The sequence below is a fragment of the Chelon labrosus genome (genome assembly GCF_963514085.1).
Source record: "Chelon labrosus genome assembly, chromosome: 10".
In the NCBI taxonomy this organism is placed as follows: domain Eukaryota; kingdom Metazoa; phylum Chordata; class Actinopteri; order Mugiliformes; family Mugilidae; genus Chelon; species Chelon labrosus.
The window spans coordinates 14,521,243-14,542,650 of record NC_140360.1 but is presented as its reverse complement, the minus strand read 5'-3'; the positions used below and the strand labels follow the sequence as shown (position 1 = coordinate 14,542,650).

Below are 21,408 nucleotides of genomic sequence, written 5' to 3'. Positions count from 1 at the left end.
ATATTTTCTGATGTCGGCTGGTCTATGGACCAAACTCATGTATAATTTACAACACGAAGCAGAAGCAGCAACGAAACAGCCGAGGCCGACTGCGAACATGCAAGTCGCAGCCGACATTTATGAGCTAACACAGCGGATGTAATGCAAATGATACTGTCAGTCATAGCTTCCATGTTGCTGTCCGAGTCATAAAGTTCCAAGATTACTGACAACGCACCATCTAAATCCTTCCAATTGTGCGCCACAATTGCACCCAAGCAAAACTGATCGAATCAAAGGGAGACCTTATGAATCAGAATTTAATCTACAAATCCATGCTTTTAGGTTTACATGTTTTTCCCATGTCTATAGCAAGCCGTGTGTATCCACAATGCTGAGTGCATGCACTAAAAAAGCAGCTGCAGCAACACCCCTCAGATATATGCAGAGAAAACTGAGGAAGGACTATCGATTTTGTGGGAAAGAGAGGGCTGATAACGGATGTGTGAAACTGTCATCCAGGGAGAGCCTCAAAGGGAAATGGCCGGTGCAATCATCAGCACCGAGGAGCCTGTGGGGAGGCGTTCACGCACACACATTCATATAAACACGCGCGTACGCTCCTTTATAAAGACAGAGAGAGGAGAGGCGGCACAAGACGAAGATGCAAAGAAAACGAAATGGAAGCTCGGGAGTAATGGGCCAAGGAGTTGATGTCCAATTTGTCTCACACACACACACACACACACACACACACACACACACACACCGACGAAAAACCTGGTGGAAGCCAAGAGCTATTCGGGGTAACAGCTGGCTCCTGCCTGCATGTCACAAAGACGCCGTCATATACAGCCAATCTGACCGTGGTAAACTGTCACACGGAACAATTAGAGCCGCAACAGGTGTCTGATGTAGACGGCGTTCACACATGAGTGAGTCATTGTGTATTAACCACATGAGCTGAGCAGAATGAAGACTAGTTTGATTGACTTCTCTTTGCTCTCGGCGTGAAAAATACTCAAATACCCTTGCAACGCTATTTTTATCAGGTCACCTCAGTAATTAAACACATAATGTTGCAGTAACAAGCATCTATCTATCTATCTATCTATCTATCTATCTATCTATCTATCTATCTATCTATCTATCTATCTAACAAGAGAGAGAGAGAGATGTAAGAGTGGGTGAAGAGAGGAAGACGTAGTAATAACAAATCAGATACTTGAAACAAATTTTAGGATGCTGTGAAAACGGAGGAGAGAGATCTTAACACTCTACCACTGCTCCTCTTAGGTGGGAACCTCTGCCGCCGCAGCCACGAATGCGCGCATGTGTTATAATTACGTGCCCGACACATATTTCTCATTTACAGCCGCAAGGGTTACCACGGAAACACAAACAGCCCATCAGGAGGTGACATGTTTAAAAATATGACACCTAAAAATTGCTCATGCCTCGTCTTCACATGTATGCGTCTCGACCGCTCCCGTTAGGATATAGAGAATGTACATATTGTGCACGGTGGTGGATGAGAGGTGTGGTGTTGTGTGCATGTGAAGAGGGCGGGGAGGAGGCAGGAGGAGGCAGGAGGAGGCAGGAGGAGGGAGATGTGTTGAGAAAGGGGAGATAATAGGAGGGAGGGGCTGATGATGAGAGCGTGGATGGCTTCTATTTTTAGCCCGCATGTGTGATATATGCCAATAGGTGTTCACACCACGGAGTAAGAGAGACTTTGGCAGACTACGCCTCTGTGTGTTTTCACGTCTGAACCGTGAAATCTTTACTTTGTGCGGCATCGTTAAATTGCCTTTCTGTGTAGATAAAACCCCCGTATCTAATGTAATTACAGTCCATTTTTCAGATGAGCAACTGAAGATAACTGTTGCCCTCAATATTTTCTTTCCCTGCCAGGAGGCAAAGGTGCCGAAAGCTTCCATAAAACCACATAAATTGAATGCGTTAAAATGAAACTGAACGCACAATGGAAACACCGCGGAGAAGGGGGAAAAAAAAAATTCATATCATGATGAAATCAAATCAGGATTATACCCATAAAGCCATTCAATCACTTCTTAATCCCAAAATGACTGGGATACGGAGCCACACACACACACACACACACACACACACACACACACACACACACACATTAGAGATGGATTAAGCGACATCAATCAATAAATCCAGTTTGAGGAGCAAAATCAAAACAGCCCAACAGTAACGTAGCCAAGAATGTTTTTTTCTAACACCATACTAAGCACAACAAATGCACTCGGAGGTAAGACACTAATATGAGTGATGGTTCAGAGAGAGTCAAATCAGCTGCGGCCAAATTACCATACCAATAATAAATGGGACTTCCCGTTCCGCGATACATCTTTGTACTGTAATGCTGCAGTGCAGGGGCCACAACCACTTATTGGATTATACCGCTATCACATCCATCACCCCGTTCTGCGACCGGCCTCCACTTACTAAAGCATTTATCTGATGATCCTCTCATAAATGGCCTGATGAATTGCGCCGTCCTCTGACGTTGGTCTAATCATAACTGCATCTGTGTCCAACGGAGACCATCTCATGTCCCCTTTTCTGTCCCAGTCTTTCTGAATCGCTCTCGCGAGGGGCTGTCGTGCACCAATAACAAATCCGAGCGTGACTGGCAGGGATGGAGTTATTCAGGGAAGAGTATTGTACCAGTCTGCGTTGTAGCTGATACATCACTGCAGTTTTAATATTCAGGGCAGTAAGAAAAGACCACATCTTGCTTTGAGCTAAATGCTAACATGCTCATGTTTAGCAGGTCTAATTCTTGTATTTCAGGTACGATGTCAGTGGACATAAAGTACAGCGACTGATGGAGTGGATGTCATTAGTTTCACATGCATTTCATCATTAAAAAAAGTGGGACAAAGTTCAATCTTGACCTGATGAAGGCTCCAGAGGAAACACGGAGGATTATCAAATTTACCAAATTCCACGGCATTCCATTAAACAGCCGCAGGGATGTTTCTCTCTGGGCCAAAGTGACCGATTGCCATCCCACACTGCCATGCCGGCGTGGTTTAAAATTGCAATATTTATACTTTAGGTATTAATGTTGGCCTCAGTCTGTTCTGATTATGTCAACACCCCCAGGTCTTGTTGGGCTCCGGCTGGAGTCGCATCCCGCTAATAAAATCACTGCAGTCTTGTTTTGTTCATCTGTTTAGTCTTCACACCCGCGGGGGATGCATAAAAGATTAAGGGGCAATCACGACCGGGGGTACTAAAAATAGCCATAACCAAACCTCGGAGTACAACAATTACAGCTGCAGTCGAACAACAACGCGCGCAGGTGAAGCAAAGGGACGATTTACAAGGTGTTGTGCGTTAGACCTTAAAGCTTCTTCATAACCGCTAAACAAACATAATGAAACTGAGAGGGAGAATACGATATTCTGCGAGGCGACGCAAACATCATCTGATATTTTAGGACAAACACAGATTATTTTGATAGCCTGTGATGGCAGGCAAACAATTCGACTGGTTAGGCCAACACGCCTCTGCACACTGTGGAGTCTGAAGCACAGAACATGCTTTATTTTTCTACAAATTTTAAGACTAATCTGCAAAAGCTATTTAACCACTCTGCTGAATCTGCTTCATCTTTGTATCCATATACTGCACACACAAACGAAGCCCTGCATGTATGCACAGACAGACACGGCGCACACATGCACAAACGCGCGCACACACACACATTTGGCATGGTAAACACTCAATAGCAGCCATCTGTGAATTTCTAAAACCATTTGGCCAGGTTCTTGGTATCAGACTGCTTGTCCATGGGGCCTGGCTCAAATCTGTTACCGTTTCCCAGCATGCCTTCTGTATAGAACACACATCAATGACCTCTCGGCTGGAGACTGGAGCACAGGCCAAGTTTACGACTAAGAGCTGCTCTACAGGGAGAGGAAAAACAAACACACACAGACACACGCACACACACGCTTTTCTACCACTGCTCTGTCTTCCTTAACAACTTTAGCGTGCTCCCTGACCATCTTTTGTCTCTCCGCTTCAGTATCTCTCATTTGACAGGTCGACAAAATGCCCTCTTCAACCTCATCTGGGCAACTATTTGTTTCTCCACACTCCTCCTTCCAAAGTGTCTTCACTTTGTCTTTGTGAAAAGCAAATTTGTCAGGCTCACTAATGATGAACAGCATGTAAAAAAAAAAAAAAAAAAAAAAGCCCACAAGATGTTTTCAAGTCTAGGACAAACCTCGAAGGTAGCGTTTAAGGTCTCTTCTGCAGCTGTTTGGAATTACATTGGAAGAGAAACAGATAATACAGAGGTGAAAGTTGAATTGCAATTTACAGTCCAACATCTGCTAATTACAGCAGCTCGGGCCTCATCTGCATGTGTTTAAACGTCACAGCTCCCCTATGGTACAGCTACAGCACAACCAACACAGAGGCCTCCACACTCCCGGAGCTGTGTGTCGCGTGGGGTTCATTTTGCATCCGTCACTCAACTTCTGAATTGTTCTTCGCTCTTGAGAGATTGTTTTTGGATCGTACATGCATGCAATTTGTCAAATGTGGCATGAACAGAGTGGAGCTCAGAGCGCTCAATGCCGCGTCTGGCCACAACGTTCACAGTTAAAGGGGAACTACTGGAAAGCTGTTGCTCCACTTACAGCCACCTGCTGCTAACCTGGCCCACCTTGGGCTGGGAACATTCATCATGGTCCAGAGCACTTGACCAACGCATCCATCACTGAAGCCTGATCTATATCCACCCATTAGGCCGGCGGTATCATCCCCATCCAACACTGATTAGGCACATTGGTAATGTGAGCCGACAGAAACCTGGACTTTAAAGATATACCCCCCCAAGGACAGCTATAGTGTTTTAGTCATGCAGACAACCCACTTTCAGTTTCTAAAATCAATATTACTATTATTTATTGAAACAAATAGTGTGTGTGTGTTTTATTATTGCACTAAACTCAATCTGTTGTTGTGTTTAATGCATCAGACTGTGTATATCTGAGTGAAATTCTTACATCACCTTCACTGGTTCAGACCCGTGTTAAGCGTTAGCTTTAACATATCAGATCAACAAGCCATAACATGCAATAGGAGAGCCCCAGGGGGTTGTGTACAGCAGATAGTGTGTGCGTAGATAATTTCTGACTTTGGAAGGAAGGTTTGTGCATGACAGTCACTCTTATGAAAACCAAATGAGCTTTTTTGCTGCGAGCAGTTCCTTATAAGAACTACTGATTGCTATGCTGATTCAGTCAAACCATAGATGTATGCGCCAATCAGGGGTAGCATTATTGACCATCTCGTGACAATACAATGTTCTGCTGCATTCATATGGATGTTATTTAGACATATACCAAACAACTAGAGCAGACTAGTTGTACCCCCCCTCCCCCATAGTACATTATGTTACCAGACACCACAGGACACCCTCAGAAGGCCCATGTCCATTCAGAATTGTTTTGGAGGCACAAGGGAGACCTACACAATATTAGGAAGGTGGTCATGTTGATGAGTGAAATGACAATGGCTGAACTGTCATTGGTTGTTTCCCTTCAGATAATAACTATAATGGGTTGCTTTCCAGGTACATTCGTCTGGCTCAGGTTGGCCAATAGGGAAGATTTTTATCCCTACATTGATCATTTACATTTAAATACATAGGAAAATAAGGCATAAGGTTAAAGAAATCACAAAGTTATTCTTTAAAGTAGACTTCCATTTGTTTCTGACGTTATAGGGAAGTTGAGGCAGCTCCAGAGCATTAAGCGCAAGTGGAAGAATTAATTTACCCAACGTATCGGCATAATTAAAACTGGGTCGGTCGTAATCTTGATGAATTTATATATATATATATATGATTGCCCAGCCCTACCTTCAAGTACATTATCTGAGCCCGATGTATATTAACATTCTTCAGTTATCATTCTCTCTGCACTGACCGAAAAGATGAAAGAAATAAAATAAATCTGCCAGTAGAGCCACACACAGAGGTTACCAAACACTGGATGTTTCCTTTCCCCGCTGCAATGGCAGCAGTGAGAAGCTTCATAAAGACATACAGTTAATTTTCATTCTGCCAGAGCAGCAGAGGGAAATTTCTTTACTTTATTGAAGTACGGACTCCGCTGAGTGTTTTTCCACTCATTACCAAGAATACTCTCTCAAATGTGACAACCCTCTGTGAAATGCGATAACGTTGCGCACCAGTTGTTTCAGCGTATTTATGCGTTCCATAGAAGCGGCGATCAAACCAACGGGCTTTGTTTCTCCTCCTGCTTCATCCTTCCCCTCCTCTGCTCTTGCTTTTGTAATATTAATAATGAACAGCAGATCATTTTCTATTTCACCTCAAAATAAAACAAAACAAAACAAAAAAAAAAAACATGCTGGGGAGATGAGATTCCCCTGCCGTGTGCCTGCACATGCCCAGGGCTATTGAGCACAGAGCACAAACTCTGACAAAATAATTGTAATGTGGCTTGGTTCGACTGGATGCCTGTGCACTGCAGCAATGCAGGTTGGAAGTCATCGTGTGTGTCGGGGGGTTCAAGATTCGGAGAAGAGTATATGCAAGCTTCTCTTGGACGTCAAGGCACTGCAATGCACAACTTGACAAGGGAACACTTAAAAACAACCTGAAGTCTAAAGTCTCTTTTTCTAGTTGTTGCAACATCAGGGGGAAAGAAAATAGGAGGCAGACAGAGAGAGTAAGTAAGAAACCAAATATGTGTTATAAAGAAATAAAAAAGAAGGAAAGGAGATAAGCGAGCCGACACATAATGCAAGATAGGGTATTAAGATTGCATATGCAAGAGAGATTTTAAGTGTTTCCCTGCAAAATTTAATTTCTTGTCGTTTATCTTTACAAATGACATCTTAACTGAGGTGATTTATGGTCCCAAATTATCTTTAATAAGATATCGGGCTGAAAAAACAATAATAAAATTTGAAGTTGTAAGAAGTCTGCAGATTAAATCCTCAACAAAACACCACTTGATTTACTTCATGGTCTGTACAGCCTTTAACAGATACACACCCTGTACTTACAAATTTCATTTGAACCGAGACTGAACCAATTTTTTATTTTATTTTTTGTTTTACTTTTGGCACAATCGGTCAATCCTATGTGCATTTAACAAAATCCTATTTCCAGGATAAACCCTTTATGTTGTGCACAGCATCTGGATGTAGAGGTTATTTCCTATCCACCAGGCCTCTGCAGAGAGAGAAAATCAATTTGCTCACACTGCACATGTTCAATTGCCCCTCGTGTGCGAGACTGAAGTGTATTGCTCTTATATTTGATACCGAGGTTACGGACCATCTTCCCTTAAAAGCTTAAGCGGTTCGGTTATGTTGCGTTCAGCGTGTTTTGTAACCCACGGTAAACTGATAGCTTCAATGAGCCTCCTTCCTCCTAAATCGGTTTTGCCGACCGGCTGAAAACTGGATGGTCTAAGCAGCGCTCTGTTTTGAGCAGGTCATTGATGTGGTGTTAATTCATTGCTAATAAGATTAAAACATAATGCAGATTGTCTCCCGTGAAATGAGGCTGGCAAAAAAAAATCCTTTGAGGACACTTCTTATTGAGCAGCAGTGGACCGTGGCCTTGTCCCCCTCACGGAGCACAGAGGTAGAAGACGGGTTACTCGTAAGAGGGGAGGGGAAATTGAATTAATATTGCCACCAGTCAACCTTTAAAGGGGAAAAAAGGCTTACTGAAATCTATTAATGGTGTTAGTCCATGACTTGACTTTTATGCTCTTCCCAGTGCTTGTTGCTGTCAGATGGCACATGGCTGGATTAATCCCTCAGCATGGGTAATCCCCCAAAGACATCTGTATGGAAAAAAATAAGTTGATTCCTAGCTTTGTGAAGGACACGTCCTGTGCCCATGTACTGACATGAGAATGACAATTCACAGCGGATGAGACCATTTTCAACCGCTGACTGAGGAGCACACTTTTACACACTTTACTTTGTTGTATATTTCTTTAATAAACTGCAACAAATCAAATGTCCTGACAAGAAATTCACTAAGATCATCCTTGGTGAAGGCTGACAGGGTGGAGGGGAGGGAAAAGGAGAACACAACCGCACATACACAACCACACACACACACAGGCAAAGACACACATGCCTGTAAAAGCAGAGGGAACAGCTCCAGAGACGAGCATTAATCCCCACAGATTTAGTGTAGCAGAACAATTGCTTTTGTCACCCTGGATAATCAGCACAGAACACAGTTTATGAATTACAGTACGCCCAGAAAGACGCAGTGTGAGTGTGAGTGAGAGCAAATGCATATAGGAGTGAGAGAACAACAAAAAAAAACAAACAAGGAACAATAATGTCTACCTGTTCAAAAGCCTGGCTGCGAATAAGGGAAGATTATTCAGAGCCATTCAGACCGCGTTTATCACATTCTCTACAGGGAAATGAGAGGCGATTTATTTCTATAACTTGGCCTACATATATGGAGAACTATCACTCACAATCACTTCAGCCCACATTATCCACTCAGTAATGAGCGTGTCTGCCCAGTGGATGCAATGCGGTCTAATCCATAATTGTTTACATTCGGGTGTTTGCTTACAGCCAGCTAAATCAAGGGCCACTCCAGTAAAGCAACAACTACAATGCTCTACTAAGTGATGGTGCAATCGTCCTCTTTAATCAGCCTTTATTGATGCGAGGTAGGGCAATCACACCAAAAAGGAGTTGGAAATCACATCCCTTTGTCTGGTCTATACATTTAATGGCCATTATATCTTTCTGAATGAGATTTGCCTTGTTCTTGCTTGCAAACTAGATTTTAGGAAGGTGCATTGTTTAACATGCCTGTCATCTTGGTTAAGCATGTTAGCATGCTCAGCTTTATCTATTAGAACTACAAGCAAAGCACAGCTCAGTTTGATGGGGTCGTTTCTGCCAGTGTTTAGCAAGATGAAAAGTTAAGGGATCACCAAAGTGACTGCAGTTCATCCTCCATTGACCATGAACTACTTATTTTGGAGGCAATCACAATGGCCGTGTTGGTACCATGGCGACAACCGCAAAGTCCGAATGTTTGTGGGAAATTATGAGAAGGCTTCAGGGCTTGGTGTGTACAGCAGTCATCAGCTGCCCAGAAAGCTGCTAAACACCCTGGAAACTGATAATCACCAACTCATTTTCAGGCTCCTCACTGAGTGTCGGCTGGTAATTGAATTGGACTGGGCACAAGTGCAGTAGGCTTGGAAGGACCATAGCCGAAGGCAATCACCTGTGACAAACAGCAAAATAGAGACGGGGAGGCAGGGGAGAGAGACGGTTTCTATAATGAAATGTTCACACGTCTGACGTATGTCCATGATGCCTCAACACCTTTCAGCACCTTGAGCATCACTCCAATCACTTCTATCAGTTAGTCAAGATTAAGTTAGTCAGGACGCAGTGTCCTATGTGTATGGGCAACATTTGCATGCATGGCACATCAAGGATGAAAAGGGGGTAGCAAAACAAAGCACATGTCTTGTATATCTTACAGAAAGACCCTCCTTGAAAATTACCCTTCAAAGTCACATTGTGACAATAAGCCACCCCCCTCCCTTCCTTCTCTCCTTGGCTGACAAGTGGTCAGGTAAATACCCATCTGCAAATGTTTGGAAGGCTTGGCGTTCTATACCGCTTTTCAAAGAGTGGGCAACCATCCAGATCTCTGCATGAAAAGAGGGCTAAATACATACCAAGAGGGGAGGTCCGAGCGGGGATCTAGCAGAGCTGTAAGGAATCATTTCAGACCGCGGTGCAGTACTGACCTCGACACAAAAATATGAGCAGACAACAACTGAACTAACTAGCAGATAACTTCCCTTTGACACTTTTACTCTGGTTATTCTTCATATAGAGTTTGCTGAATGTTTGCAGGTTTCATTTGAGGTTCTTGGATCAATCAATCTTTAGCTGGGTCTCTGCAGTCACAGATAAATAACAGGGTACTGAAGTCCATTGATATAACATCTCTGGAAGACACCTTCACTGTACTAGGAAAGTAACTGCCACTACACAAAATATGACCAATGTCAATCTTGCTATCAGGGGTAATGATAGTGTCAGTTTGACGGTCAGTCTGACAGTTCAGTGTTTAGTCCTGCCTGAAACATCTCAACACACTGGATGGACTGACATGAAATTCTGACCATCAAAGGCATCGAGGAGACAAACATGTGTCATCATTATCAAGTTATATTAAATAAATAATACAAAAAATTAATTCCACCAAACAAATACTTGAAAAATGACATAATTCACATGGTCCTGTGAATCTTGGCTGTGCTTTGTGTTCAGTTCTTATTAGAAATATATAAAGGTGACACTGCTAACAACTGAATATGACCTTTCCAAGCATGTAGCACAACCTACATGCTTCACTGTAAAATTTTTGAAAGGCATCCTCTGGAGCCATTGCTTGGTTTGTCTGTTCAGGCCTGGAAACATGGCGGCAAAGTCTCCACTGGAGAACCTGCTACCTGCATCATATAAGAAGGATTCATTCTAACACAATCCCAAAAATGTGAATACTATATTCTATTTCTGCCTATTCCAACTAATTCCTACAAACGAGTCCTTTTAACGTGAACAGGCTAAAGTTATTGCTTGGCTCAGCAAGGCTGCAGATCTGTAGATCTAATACAACATATTTTAAAAACCCCTTCTACAATAAATCATTTCATCAGGTATGCAGTTTCGCTCCATTATTATTATTTCATATAAACTAAAATTACTGCCGTGCAGCTGTCTGCCAACATCTTATGTTGCAGTTTCAATCCATGTCTGTTCAGACTCACGTGTACTGTATATGTTACGGGAAAGAGCTTTGAAGGAATTTAATAATAGCTCGAGGCAAATGTTTGAAATCCGATATAGGGATTTATAATAAAACTGACTTTGATGTACTTGTTCTGCTGTAAGTCTGCTCTATTAATGTGAGTTTATTGAGAGAAGCAAAATTCCATCTATGCGTTGACATGCCTGGCCAATAAAGATTCTGCTGATTCAAAGCAAAGCAGCAGCTATGACGGCAGAAGAAAAAGACCTGCACAATCATCAAAATATTATTATATAGTAAAAGTTTCTTGATTCATACAGATGATGGAGTTTGTAGGGTTTTTTTTGGTTGTTGTTTTTTTTGAGTCAGGCAGCGCTTTAGGCTTTTTAGGCTTCATTTTAAACAGTTGCTATTATTGTGGCAATAAATGAGCTTGTTCTTTAGAGCAGTCACTACAAAACAACCCCATATAATCCCCATGTTAACACGCTGCTGCTATCAGTTCTTTATTGAGATACAAATGTTGCTTTGGAGTCGGTTTTCTTTAAGCACGATGTATTACTGCATCTATACGGCAGAGATGCCACAAGGTATTACAAAGACCGACTAAAACGGTCCCACAGGGTTAAACACACAATTTAGGCTTGTGATTTCTCCTCTTGCGCTCTGGTGCATCACAGCGGACGCTGCATCCCCGTCCGTAATTGAGGCAGTTGTACGTTTCATTCAGTAGCTTCGGCAGAAACAGGAAAATACTGCGAGCTATTGCAGTGTACTTAGAGACCACAGACCTGGAAAATGACTTTTGATTTTTTTTTCTGCCTTTATAACAAGCCCAGTATAGTCACAATTCAGTGGCCATGGGTTGTGAAACTAAATGTGGAAGCACATAATTACTTCACTGAATAAGAGGTTTCAGAACAGAACATGCTAAATGTATATGTGCTTGCTGTATTAGCTTCACTGCAGTGTTGGCATGCACACTCAGTCCGACACGTGAGTTCAGAATAAGAATGAGAAGCAGTGGGCAAGGGAGACGTTCAGATAAAACAAGTTGGTAATCCAGTTGATAGGATTTGCCATCTGAAAACAATGAATACCTGGAACAAATTGTCAAGGTGAGAAAGATGGAAACGGGCTAACATTTCTATTTTCTTCCCCGTTTGTTTTCCTTTTGTGCCAGTGGAAGAAGAAAGGAGCATCAGATTCTGGGTAAGTGAGAGGCGGCAGCATAGAGGACATTATCTCCTCATGCTCCTGGAAGGCAGCAGGAGGAAAGACAAACGGAAGGAAAATAACCGCTCAGGGGTCAAAGGTTTAGACTCATTTCTCCGATAGGCGCTTGTGTATGTGTAATAAAGAATGATTTCAATATCATTGAGTTCAAACGGAGGTCACGGTTCTATAGCAACCACCTTAAGGCCAAAGGTAACTGTAGTTGTAGCTGAAGCTTTTTAATGCAGCGTTTTCTCTCTATAGCAAACAAGAACGAATAATGATAGTCAACGCAAATGCGGTTTTCATTCTCCACGGGAATAAGAAAAAGTGGACCATTTATTATGGATTATGCTATGTTGTAATGTTTGTCTTCCACCCGCCAGTGTCAGTGTAGGTAAGGAGAAGTAATTAAATGCATAATTCATGGCAATCTCCAGTATATTAAAATCAAGATACAAAGCCTTCCCCATCTCTTAACTGCTATTTAAAGTTGGGGGACGTGGCTGGGTTCCTGCCAAATGCCTGTTCTGCCATAGCTTTATTCCCTGTTTGCTGTTGCGGACAAAAAAAAAAGAACAACACAAAAGTGAGAAAAATGAGACTGCGCAAGCCGGCGGACCACTCTGGAGAATAGAACCAGAAAGTGAAATCTTTGACCCGCGACCTTCTGTCCATATTTCTCCATCGGCTGCAAAATATTAATGTCGGGACAGTCAATGCATCATGTTTTGGTGCGGAAAACGAGCTAAAACGGGGGGTTAGGTGTTCAGCTTAGGGACGTGGGCTGACGTGTTGCTTGGTCACATTATTACCATGCGAACTTTATCTGGAGATTTACATTTTACACATTTCTATTTTTTTTATTTTTTTTCCCACCTAGGCAGAGACTGCATGTTAACGCCAGGAGTAAATGGAGTGGTAGTGATAGTGAAGTACCCGCTCAACGCTTTGTTTTACCTACTGTGATAAGTAGTAGTTTTTGCTGCTGTAGTGTAGGCCACTAATGTACACGAACAAGCACTTTATTATTACATATTTTCTGCAAAGGAAATTATTTAACCGCTAAGAACAGCCACCCGCGGACACATCTGCACAGATTGCAGTTGGGTTTGCACTGTCACTTTTGCACATTTGCACACTACCGCAATGGTACAGGACTGAATATCACTGGTCATTCATTGCAGTTAACCTTAGTGTTGATACCTTTACCGCCTATATTTATACACTGTACCATACTTAGATAGCTAATTCTATTCTATATTTATACTTTTTTTTTTTACTTATGGCTTGAATCGGGACCAGAGAAACCAATTTCGTTCCTTCCCATGTACCAACATGTGTTGTAATGACAATAAAGAATCCTTGAATCCTTGAATCCTTGAAGCATGGTTGTGCACTGGCTTGGTTTGGGGATGATGAGCTCAGCCGACATTATAGCGTGGTGATACAATCTCATTGCTGCCTGGAATATCTTCATTTATCAACATACAGTAGCCACGATTAAACCCCTCAAATGACTTGATCTACTTAAGAAATTAAAAATATTTAAAAGAGAAAATGTGTTGATTTGACTCGGTGTATGCCCTGGAATGATCTGACCGTACATAGAGACTAGTTTCCTTTTCAGCGTATATTTCTGTACCAGGATTCTACACAACCCTAAAGCCACTTTTCTTGCAAGTTATAATAAATAAGCCATATTGTAGATGAATAAATCATTTACACTCCTCCAAACCTCTGTTGTGTACGCCTTGCACTAATGATCTCCTGCCATTATGCAAACTCCTGACCTTAAAACGAAAATAAAGGGAAAAAAGGTTACAAACAGATCTACGTCTATATCATCATGGAGAAATTACTTCCTTATCTGCTCTCATAAAGCCAAGGTAAAAGGTCTCACTCACAGTCTCATCACCCATATCAATTAGTAACACTAACAATGGCTGTCCCGTTTCTCTCTGCCGCCCGGATCGATACTCACTCATCTGCATCGATCATCGTTTTGCACAAGCTGTTGGCTCCAAAATAAATGGTCGATAAATCAGGGCCGGGCGCCGCGCGGAAGACAGTGGAAAAACAGTGGAAACATAAACACAAAGAAGGCACCCATATTTATTGGCACAAATTTGTGTTTATCTGCCGCGTGCACATTAAACCCGCGACACCGCGGCCAACTACAATGTACCAGAGAGGTCTTGCACGGTTGTCTGGGAGACAGAGAGCGGCGCATTGATCCTCAAGGCGCCGTGATCAAAAGGAGACGATTTTTGATAAGGATATTAATCACACTCCGGCATAGCTATGCTAATGACTACGATACAACCTGCACTCGAGCTCTTATCTGCGCTTCATCAGCTGGGACAGCCAAAGAGACCACAAAGATGACGGGATGCATAGAGAGCAGCTAACACGCTTTGTTGTGCTTGAATTGCGTCGACAACCTTTTAACAAAAGACGGGGACTACTGGTGTTTTTTCCATCCTCAAATAGACACCGTCGACTACATCCAACTGTCGTCTTGTAAAGTGATCACATGGCAAGAAACGCAAATTACAAAATGCAATCCTAAGTGCTTAAGTGGTGATGATGTTCCGAAAAAAATGAGTTTGGAGCGAATTGCATTGTGTGACATTTTACTTTTATTATGCAAATATTCAACATTTCCTGTATTTGAAAAAGCAACAGCTTCTCAAATACACAATGACGGACATGCATACAATCACTACTGAGGCTGTATACCACAGTAATAAAAGGACTAAAAGAAAGTTTTTCTTTACATGCCAACAAAAGGCTTTGTTAACCCAGCCTGACACGGTGCACATGTTAGATGGCGTTTTGTTGATTTGCACAAATATCAAATAGTCTGTGCATGGACACACTAAATGAGCGTGTTCACTGACCACGGTGAACCATGAACTGAGCGCATACGGTCGCGACTAATGTAATGGAACGTGACGGCACTGAAGCACAATATTTGCTTTCTGCAACACCGGCATCTCTAGTGCAACTGGCGATTCAGACCATTTGACTGCTGGTGCTGCTGAGTCCGGAGCATATGAATATTTAAAGTGGTTATATGAGCAAATAAGCTCAGATTCAAGTTCAGATTCCAACTGACAAAGAGCTCACATTTTGTACAGTGTGTGCATAACAAGTCTAAAAGTCGACCCACGTCTGCAAAAAAAAGAAATAAATCTATAAACAGCAGCCTTGGCTTTTAAAAGTGATCTCTGCAATCCTACAGTTGCATGCAGAAAGTTTATGAAGAGTTAGGGAGCTGAAGATAGACGAGAAGGCGGAGGTTCTACTGAGAAAGAATCAATTTCTGAGCAGCTCATTAAAAAAAAGGAAAGAAATGAACATTAAGTAGTTCATTTTTGGGATTGTGAATTTAGTTCAACATTCAAAATTGCACATGAATGTGAGATCATTTTAATCCGCGAGAACTGGACTTTGAGTGGGCTCTTATGGAGAGCGAACTGGCACAATATTGCATCTAAGTGGCGAGCGAACCATCCACCCCGCCACCATCAGACACAGAGGCCGTGGTACTGTAGTGGTAGTTGGCAGCGATATATTTGAAGTGCAGCAATTTGGAAATTTCTGAAAGGCAGCAACTAACTGCACAGCCGCGTCACTTGAATCCATGCCTGTGAACATTTACAGTCACATATCAGCTTACAAGCTAATGTGTGTATGCAGGAATATGACACAATTTAAATCCTGGCTACAGAGCCCTAATTGGTTTCCATTTTCACCAACTCAGAGAAATGAACATCAACAAGCACGGCATTAGAAGTACAAAAACTACTGAACAGTTTGGATGTTGGCAGTGATTGGGCGATCTGGAACAGCATTACAGCGATGGAAACGTTAACAGCGTACCAATAACTGCCTCAGATACTAGTGCTATATTCCAAATAGCTAGTTGTACCACTAATGCCAGCTTTGACCCTCAGAGTCTCACCAGCTGGCAACACTTGAGAGCAATATCAGCCTAACAGCAGAGAGAAATCACTGGGGCTTACTTCAAAACAGCAGCGGGGATCTTCACGGCAGATTTTTATACGTCAACCTTCATATGGTTTTAATGTTTCTTAAGAATCACCAAAGAGGCACTCTGAGAAGGGACCATACATGGACAAAGCAATTTATTTGCTTCTGTTAATTAGATAATGCACGTTCTGTTGCCTAGGTGGAGAAAATGAGTTTCTCAAGTGGTGCAGTCAGGGAGTAAAATTTGATAAGACACAGACAGGAGAGTATCTCGGTCTGTGACTGCATTAACATTTTAATGAGCATAATGTCACTGGGAACAAAACAGTGAAGTGATTCTAAATGTAATACAGCGGTCTGACTCATTGCTAAAGTCGAAATGTATGGTATATGATATGTGACATCTTAAATATCATTAACTTTAATGGCTTATAGATAGTGTAGTGGGCATTTGCTATTTTTTTAGGGTTTCATCTGTGACAACATTTTAGGCTTACAATATTTAAAATGCAAGTCAAAACCCTTGTTCCATTCAACAGATACAAAAAGTTTTGTAAGCGATAATTCCAAAAAGCTGCACTGCATTCGCACTAATGCACTTCTCTTCCATTATTCCCTTTGTCTCTTTCGCAGTGCGATTAATACACAATGTCTGGACCGGTCACCAATGATGACAAACTGAGGTTTAGCCTTTTGCCATGTTTCTCTCACAAACACATATGAACGCTGGCTCTGCTTTCCCCCCGTTTATAGCACAGGTTAAGCCAAATATGACAAACGCACAAAATTAATATCACACAAAGGTCACAATCAATTTGTTTAACAACCTAGAGAACAAAATCCCTCACAGGTCCTATTGCCTAAATGTCTCTGATTTAGCTAAAGCCTCGCCATTGCCTGCCAGCCTGCCTGCGTGCCTCATTTGCGGGATTTGAGCTAAGCTTTTTAGCCCTGCTATGGAGTGAGCGCAAGCCTCTAAGGATGCCAGTTGGTAGCTTGCAAACTCACTTGGATGTTTAAATCCTTTTTTGGGGGGGTCATTAGGAGCAGCACATAATTTATGGTCTGCTTGAAAGGATTTGAGACTCTTATCATTGTGGTATCAAAGCGAGTTCACACTAAAACACTGTATGTTGCATGCAATTTAATCTTCCTGCACTCTACTTTTGATAAAGCAAAAAAGATCAAATCCAAATGCTTGCATCCCTATTTTGAATTGCGTCCTACTTTTTTTCACCTCTTTCCCCATTTCCCTCCTCCTCTGCCATGTGGCTATCATTAAAGAAACTTTCATTTCCAGGAAGAAATAGGAGAATAGCTCCTCTTCAAAAAGCTATTCACCTGGTATTTCATTGTCTGTTGTTGCAGGAGGATTATGGATTCTGATTCAGGTCGGATTATAGACAGACAAACAAAATGCTCAAAAACCCACAGTGGGCAAGGCTGCATGCACTGAGTGGCCCAGGTAGGGCACCCCTATTGAAGTGTGTCATAGCGCCAATGTGCACTCAATCTGACAATCTCATACATTCACTTGCAAGCAAAAAGAAAGTCAAAACACAGACAAAAATTCTCTGAGTACATCTTAAAGACGAGGGCTAAAGCTCAGAAGTTAGCGGTAAATTAAATATGAGAGCGCAGATGATATGAGTGTCTCGGTGAGGAGAACAAAGACGAAGACACTCAAGAGCACAGCTATACGCCCCGAGGAAACTAGACGAGAAGGTGAGAAGACAAGGAAAACATTGTCTCTGTGAAATGGCTTTTATCATATTTAGATAGATGAGTATATAGTGCTGCACAGAAGACGGTGGAGGTACTTTTTCACAAATACCTCTGCGAGCAAGTGGAGGACGTAAGAAAAAAGATGTCGTTCCATGGCTGTATTGCACATTTTTTGACTGCAGATCCACAAGAATGATCACTGTTAAAGTTTTAAACTCACACGCATGCATAAAACATGCATGCCAATATTTGTCTTATGCACAAAGACAAATATTGCCTATGTGTACATGGTTAGATTGTGTGTTTATGACGTAAACGGTGAGCAGAGACCAGAATGTCAGGCAGGTTTACATTAGTCAGCAGATGCAGTGGGCCACATCATTAGTCACTCTGACACCCACTTCTGGCCCCTGCTTTATTGATGAGGCCAAGCTCAAGAACTACCCCTCTCTTAAAACACAGTCACACACACACACACACCCACACACACATTCCAGTCCTACTGTAAACGCAACAGGAGACCACTTCAGCATCTCACGTGAAAGGAGGCAGTCTGTGGGATGAGATGGAGAGCAACAAAAGCTCCTGCTGTGTGTCCAGAAAATGAACAAACAGAGCAGATAACATCGTTCTGCTCTCCAAGGTTCAACGGCTACTTGTCTGCCTGTAGACCAAACAACCGATCCAGAATCAAATATCTGCAAAACACCAGATCTTCTGGGCAGGTTGTGAATGGCACGGCGCAATGACAGGGTGCCAAGTGTGTCACAGCAATGAGCTCAGAGCCATTTATGGCCTCCATGACTCTGACATTTAGCAGGATGCTGCAATTTGTCAGCCTCTCAGTCTGACTCACACATCCACAACAGGGCACACTCATAAAACACATTACCATTAGCCCCTAATAGTGCCGCATCACATAGCTGTGTGTGTGTGTTCACTGTAAAATTAATGATGTATGTGAGGTTCCCCTCGCTGCCATAAAATGACTGGTAGAAATACACAATGGCATAAAAATGATGGCAAACCAGACAAAACAGATCAATGCAGCAAAATGTTCCACGTGTTCGTCTTATAAATTCACGCCTCCAGTAAAAGGATGCAACATCAACAGCTCTGGGCAGCAGTTTAATTAGGCATTCGGTAAATAATGGGAACATGCATGCCTTTAAAATTGCGTGTCAATAACAATAATTAGCGCTGCCGGTAACCTAAACGCAATTAAATGAAGCCCTGTCTCTTAAAATGGAGAGTGTTCTGATATCCTGCATCTGAGACCTTAACCCCTAAGGCACGTCAAGTCCTGCAACTAGTAACTCGCAAACAATGAGCTAAGGAAGAGGGTTCTCAACATGCAAAGCCGCTGCTTCAGTTAATTCTGAAAGTGCACTGCTGCTAACCACAGGGCAAGTTAGAGTGAAGTAGTATAATCTGCTCCTGTTTCCTAACCTTTTGTTTCACCGAGATGCTTTCAACTTTCCCCTTTTCTCTACATCTCTCTCTCCCTCTTATCAGTGATGTATAAAGGGCGAGCGATGGCACAGTCATTACTGAGAGAGAACAACTCTGGCTGCTCTTCCCCCATATACCATGAGTAAAATCACAGTGGGCACAGTCGACTGTGAAGTGCCCTTTCACTCCGGTTTCATGTCATTATGCGTGAAGTTTGCAAAGCAGAGGGTGGCACCGGCTTCTGCAGCAATTGTAGGTTTTTGGGCCACAAACTCAGGCACACAGATCACAATCAAACATTTACTCACTCATAAGAGAGTCCGCAAAATTCACACACGCTCGCATACACAAGCTTGCACTTACACACACACACACTCACACACACACACGGCGCTCACAACGAGATAAAAGAGAGGAGTCTGCTCTGCTCTTACCCGAGCGTTGTCATAGTAACGATGGTGTACCAGAAGGAGGCTGGGATGCTGGTGAATTTGCTGGAGCTTGAACCCTTCTCTGCGTAGAACATGACGGTAGCAAAGATAATTATGGCCATAGTGAGTGAGAAGAGCAGGAAGCCCAGCTCCGAGGCACAGCTCTTCAGCGTGTAGCCTAGGATGCGCAGGCCCTGCGAGTGACGGGAGAACTTAAAGATACGGAACACGCGGAAAACTCGGAGTGTCACGAAAGCGCCACTCACATCCTCGTTGTCAGTCATCACCAGGCCAATGTAGTAGGGTAGGATGGCCACCACGTCGATGATGCTCATGACGGATCTCATGAAACGGTAGCGGCTGGGTGCAGCAAACAAGCGCATCAGGTACTCCACGGTGAAGATCATGACGCAGGCGGTGTCCATGCAGAAAAAGGCCACAGTGTAGCGCTCACCGCATGGCACTTCCTTTTGGTTGGGCGCTGACCCACAGGGCACCGTCTCTACCACATTGGTGATGACTGAGACAGCAATGAAGAAGCCAGTGACGTAGTAGAAGACGAGGGCCATGGTGGAAGTGTGAGGGTTCTCGAAAGCCCGCCACATGGTCTCCCTGAAGGTCATGTTGGGCAGCTTAGCATCCTTGTTGTCCTCCTGGTCATCCATCAGACGCTCCGCGTTCTCCCTCTTCCTGTCCTTGTACTCTTCGTAGCAGCAGTCACCAATGATCTCTGGGATGATGCCAAAAAAGGCCAGCTCCTCGTCATAAGAGGAGATGCACTCAGAGCGTGGATAGTGGAGCTTGCCGGTGCGGTAGAAGTTGAGCACGCTGCGGAACATGTCAGGGTCGCGGTCGAAGAAGTACTCTTTGGTCTCCTCGTTGTAGAAGAACTCCTTCTCCGAGCTGCCCAGCAGTGTGTCTGGGTAGCGGTCCAGCGTGTTCTTCCATGTCTGAAAGCGCCGTCCACTGACATTGAGAATGATGAGCTCATCCTGCCTCTTGTTCTTTTCAGTGGGAGCCACTGGCATGGGCAAATTGGCCACGGGCATCCAGCCGATCGCGGCCGCCCGGGCAAAGGGAAGCCATGCCGCTACTCCCGCCGCCATGTTGGGTCCGGCTTGGGGCGTAGGGGAGAACAAGTCCTGCACCTTCACAACCAGCTTGACTTCAGCTCATTCACCATCTAAAGGCAAGAGAGGGAGGGAGTTTATGAGCACAGGGTCGCGGATGACTGTTGTTTTCATCGTGACAGGGAAGAGATCAGTCAATGAGGAAAGAGACAAAAGGAAGACGAACTGAGACACTCGGACATTGATGCAGTTGGCCAGCAAGAAAAGAGAATTCACAGAATGAACGACAATGAATTCATTTTCCTACAAGGCAGTCTAGCTGAGATAGCAAAAAAGTACAAGTATGGAAATTCAATTTAACATCACACTTAGGTTAAAGACTTTTATGTGCACTCTGCCTTTCTATATAGGAAGCTTCAATGTGATTACAGGTACATACCGGATTTCCAATAAGCATCACCTTCCTTATAATTACTTCAAGGCTATATTCTTCAGTTCCCCTCTACTGAGTTACTGTTAAGAAATAGCCTTCTACCGATCGCAGTTCACTAAAAACTGAAGGCAAGCAATCAAAAAGCAACTGCACCACAGGTTCAACTGCTCATCCTCCTAAAACTCTGGGCTTTCTCTCGCAGGTTTTCCTAAGAGGGGAACAGGACATCCAAAACCTGTTGAGTTCCAGCAA

General features: G+C 43.1%; 1 protein-coding gene across 1 annotated transcript in view; it reads right to left on the bottom strand.

Annotated features, from left to right (window-relative positions):
- kcnd3 (potassium voltage-gated channel, Shal-related subfamily, member 3) overlaps nucleotides 1-20,785 on the bottom strand; it is a 91,558-nt gene extending 70,773 nt beyond the window's left edge. The window contains exon 1 of the mRNA XM_084553122.1: nucleotides 19,657-20,785. Within this exon, the coding sequence (XP_084409248.1) occupies nucleotides 19,657-20,759 (1,103 nt within the window). The 5' untranslated portion in view covers nucleotides 20,760-20,785. The remainder of the gene's footprint in view (nucleotides 1-19,656) is intronic.
- Nucleotides 20,786-21,408: the final 623 nt, after the last annotated feature.